Source organism: Lolium rigidum, chromosome 2, assembly GCF_022539505.1.
Source record: "Lolium rigidum isolate FL_2022 chromosome 2, APGP_CSIRO_Lrig_0.1, whole genome shotgun sequence".
Classification (NCBI taxonomy): domain Eukaryota; kingdom Viridiplantae; phylum Streptophyta; class Magnoliopsida; order Poales; family Poaceae; genus Lolium; species Lolium rigidum.
Window position 1 is genome coordinate 286,003,137 of NC_061509.1, and position 4,211 is coordinate 286,007,347.

Sequence of the window (4,211 nt, forward strand, 5' to 3'; positions counted from 1 at the left end):
ACGCCAACGCCGAAATTAACCGCCGCGATCCATGGCGGTCAGGTCCCCATCCTCACCTTGGCACCGTGGCTCCTAAATGGGCGGTCACCTCGGGCGGGCGGGCGGCGTTGCTGTTGTCGAGCGATCTTGACGAGATCATACCATCGACGCCACCGATCGGCTCTCGGTAAATTCATTGTGCGGCCGATATATATTCCAACTCTAATCCCCCACTCCAAGCAGGGTCGATCTCCTCCAAGCCACTTCGACCCTGACATCTCCTCCGATTCCCAGATAAATAACTCCCGCAATCCCCTTGGTTCCGCACGCGACTCGATTGGGAAACAAGGCCGGAGTTGGAGGCGACGACCGACCGATCGATCGATCGCGGCGGCCATGGGGAACGCGTCGTCGATGCTCACGCAGTACGACATCGAGGAGGTGCAGGAGCACTGCGGCTACCTATGTGAGGCCGCGTCTCTCCCCCTTCATCAAACCTCCGATTCCCTGTTCAATTTGGCGCTGATTTTCTGATCGGAATTATTCTAATCTGCTGCTCTTGGTTTCTCACTCTCGTCGGGATTCAAAGTCTCGCAGCAGGAGATCGTGTCGCTCTACGAGCGCTTCTGCCAGCTCGACCGCAGCGCCAAGGGCTTCGTATCCGAGGACGAGTTCCTCTCCATCCCCGAGTTCTCCACCAACCCGCTCTCACAGGTCCGTTCGCCCCCTCCACTCGAAACCCCGCGCCTCGCTACTCTTCCTCTTCGTCTTCCTTCTAGTACAAGCTCTGTTTTCATCGAACCAGATTTATTTATGTGGCTCTTCTGTTTGTTGTCCCTTTGTACGAACTGATCCACTGCACGTGCACATGTACCGTCCTTGGATTATGCTGTTCTGATTATCTAGCAGAGTTACTGATATAGCACTGTACTAGTACATGTCTACATAGTAGGGCTCTTAGTGTTTTCCTCTGATAATAGTGGGACCGATAATTAGGGTCCTCAACTCCATCTTGGGGTCTGTATTTGAGTATTTAAACACTATTTTACTCAGCGCAAAGACCCAACCCAACTGGCAGACATGTCAGATTCGCCACTCGAGTGCCAGTCTGCCTGACACTCCAATATTTGTGAATGTAATCTTTACGGAGAAATAAAAAGTCACATACTTCTAACTGCTAGTCAGCTTAGTAGTCGTAGCAGCAGCCTTAACAAACTTGCTCAAGGCCATTCAGCCTAGTTATATGCCAACTGCAGAAATGCAAATCAGCTTCTTATTGATGATCATGCTCCATCTCAGCGGTCAGTGCTAGTCACTTGGAGCTTTAGGGTAACTTTTGCCATGGTTTCATCTGTGCTTTGGACACGTGGAACGTGAAACTGGCATATTGTGACTCAACATCGCTATGTAAATGCTCCAGCTTTGTTTGGCTTCAGTAGAAACGAATGTCATCATAGTTTTCACTATAGGACCAATATCCGCAGCATGTCTCGTTCCAGAAAAGTAATTTCACCAGACCGTGGAAGTTTGACTCTCGAAGCTTTATTGTGGACATTCAGCAGTGTCAAATATATTCTCGCAAAAACAAAAATGTAAATCATAGACATGAGGCTGGTTTTGATCTTCATTTTCTCTTGTTTCGTGCAGAGGTTGCTACGTATGGTTGATGGATTGAACTTCAAGGATTTTGTTTCCTTTCTCTCTACCTTCAGCGCAAGGGCCAGCCTTCAGCAGAAGATTGAGTGTAATGACAAATCATCTTTGAATTCAGATATTTCCTTTTTTCCCCAATAGCAGTATATGCTGGTTATATGGACTCCTTGATCCTCATTACGAATCATTTTCTGCTATTTATTTGGTTTTATGTTTTATGAAACAGTGATATTTAAGGTGCATGATATTGATGGCAAGGGGAAGGTAACCTTCAAGGACCTGGTAGAGGTTTTACGGGACCTGACAGGGTCATCCATGTCTGAACAACAAAGAGAGGTTCTCATTTCATACATACCTGTATTTCATTGCGTGGTTCATTCACTTGAAAGTACACTTATTAAAACAACAACAGCAAAAATAAGCGTTTACTTATTTCCTCTTAATCTTAAAAATAATTTGCATCCTTCCATTATAAACACATCAAGTGAACATAACATCTTTTCCGAAGTGGAGCCATGGTACTGAATTGTAGGTTTCTTCAGAACTATAAATGTTTGTACAAATATAATACACGTTTAACACATCCTTTTACTAGTAGTTCAAAATACATAATTATTTGGAACTCATTCTAGAACAATCAGGAGTTGAATATCCAGATGTTGTGCTTCTCGTATTTCCTTAGGCCTTAAAATTTAGTAGTTGTTACCTCTTACCATTTTTCGTAAAAAGTTTTTGCAGTCATTTTGACATAGTTCTGCACCATGCCTATTTTATTGTTATGAACAGAAGTATTCACAAGATTTTAATTGGTTCCTTTCAGAAAGTATTAACGAAGGTATTGGAAGAAGCTGGGTATGAAAGGGATTGCACGCTATCATTAGAAGATTTTATGACGGTACACAGCTAATCCTTGCTTACTGTTCTTTTGATAGATACAATTAATGAGTGGAAAAGCAAATTAGGAATCTGAGTTGTGCCATTGACCAATTCATCTACTGCTAGTCATTTATAAATTATGTTTACAAATTAGGAACCTGATACTGCTTGTATTCGCTGGTTAAAGTTCTAATAAAAGAGGCCGTATGCATCACTTGATGCACTGGGGATGCCCCATTTCAAAAAAAAAAAAAATGTCCTACTATCCACTGGATTTAGCATTCTTGGGCTGTATAATGCCCTCTTTTCTGTCCGACTGTACCTGTTCTGCATTGCCGTCTGCTCTGTTACATTCTTAACTCAATTTGTAAACTACGTTGTCATGTCCTGTCAGATCATCGACCACCCTGGTCTGAAGATGGAAGTGGAGGTACCGATCGACTAATGCGCGGCGCAAGCAGATTTCAGCAGACGAGATACAGGCTGTGTCTGGCTATGTCTGCCGAAAAGAAATTGTTCATAGCCAATAGAGCTCTAAGCAGAAGAGAGTGGACACTCACTGTTGCTTTCTTGTTTATTTGTCGACATGCCTGAATCTTAGTAGTTCGTTACAATGCAGTGTCAGTGTAGTCTTATATCTGTCTGTTATGAGGGCTGATGCAGTGTCCGTATAGTGAAACCTTGTTGCAATTCCAGTGATTTACTCACATTGCGCATTATCAAAGATCATCACCAGTTTTGCTCTGGTTCTTTTTTTTGGGTTCTTACAGTTTTTCTTTTCTGCCTTTTTATTTTAAATTGAAAATTCAAACATTTTTAATATATGAATAATTTTAAAATGCGAACATTTTTCTCATTTGAAAATTTAAAAAAATCAAAGTTGAACAATTTTTGAATTTTGGACAATTTGATTTTTTCGAATTTTGGACAATTTGAACAATTTTCAAATTCGAACATTTTTTTAAGGTTTTACTGTTTTCTTAATTTGATTGAAAATTCATTCAGATTTGAATTGTGTCCAGCTTCGAATAAAAGGGTTGCAACCTGCCTTGTACACGGGAATTTAAGCTTGGATATGTCCCTTCGTGGACCACAGTTGCAACTTGCAACCAAATGGACTAAGGCTTGGTTGTTCTACAATTAAAGAAAAACATATTACTTATTTTGAGTAAGCGAACGAATAAATGAGCCGGCCCATCTGAGATCATCTTCAAATGATCGCTCCCTCCTTGGAGCGGCGAATGCCAATCCCTATTTATCGCTTGGAGTAGAGCCTGATACAAGATGTGCAGTGTGCCACATATTTTTTTTTTAGGATGGAGGACACCTTTTTCTCAACTGCAAGTACGCAAAGAAGAGGTGGCAAAGTCTACTCCTCGAGGATGTACGCCTGAAACTACTTCCATATCGGTAAGCAATTGAGGTGCTTGAGGAAGTATTAAGGCTGTCAGAGAATGAACAGCTACTGACGGTGTCTTTTTTTTTTGGAATTGGTGGCAAGAACGAAATAGAGGCAATTATGGTGAGAATAACACCTTCCAGTTTAATATCCAACGACACATGCAACATTGGATCAGATTTTTGGGAAAAAAGAAACTCATGTTGCCAAACAGATTAGACGTTGGGAGGCACCACCGGCTGAATTCATTAAAATGAACGTGGATGCATCTTTCCACGAAGATACTAGGAGTGGTGGCTGGGGT

At 42.0% G+C, this 4,211-nt stretch overlaps 1 protein-coding gene across 2 annotated transcripts; it reads left to right on the top strand.

Annotated features, from left to right (window-relative positions):
- On the top strand, positions 1 to 3,240 carry LOC124689015 (calcineurin subunit B-like). Of its 2 annotated transcripts, XM_047222618.1 has the most exons (6): positions 8 to 445; positions 569 to 693; positions 1,627 to 1,723; positions 1,859 to 1,968; positions 2,453 to 2,527; positions 2,903 to 3,240. In XM_047222618.1, exons 1-6 carry the CDS (start codon positions 376 to 378, stop codon positions 2,951 to 2,953), a joined length of 528 nt encoding a protein of 175 aa, XP_047078574.1. In that variant the 5' UTR covers positions 8 to 375; the 3' UTR covers positions 2,954 to 3,240. The 2 variants fall into 2 exon arrangements, with proteins under 2 accessions (XP_047078575.1, XP_047078574.1); XM_047222619.1 differs by lacking the exon at positions 2,453 to 2,527 and having other exon boundaries at positions 1 to 445.
- Positions 3,241 to 4,211: the final 971 nt, after the last annotated feature.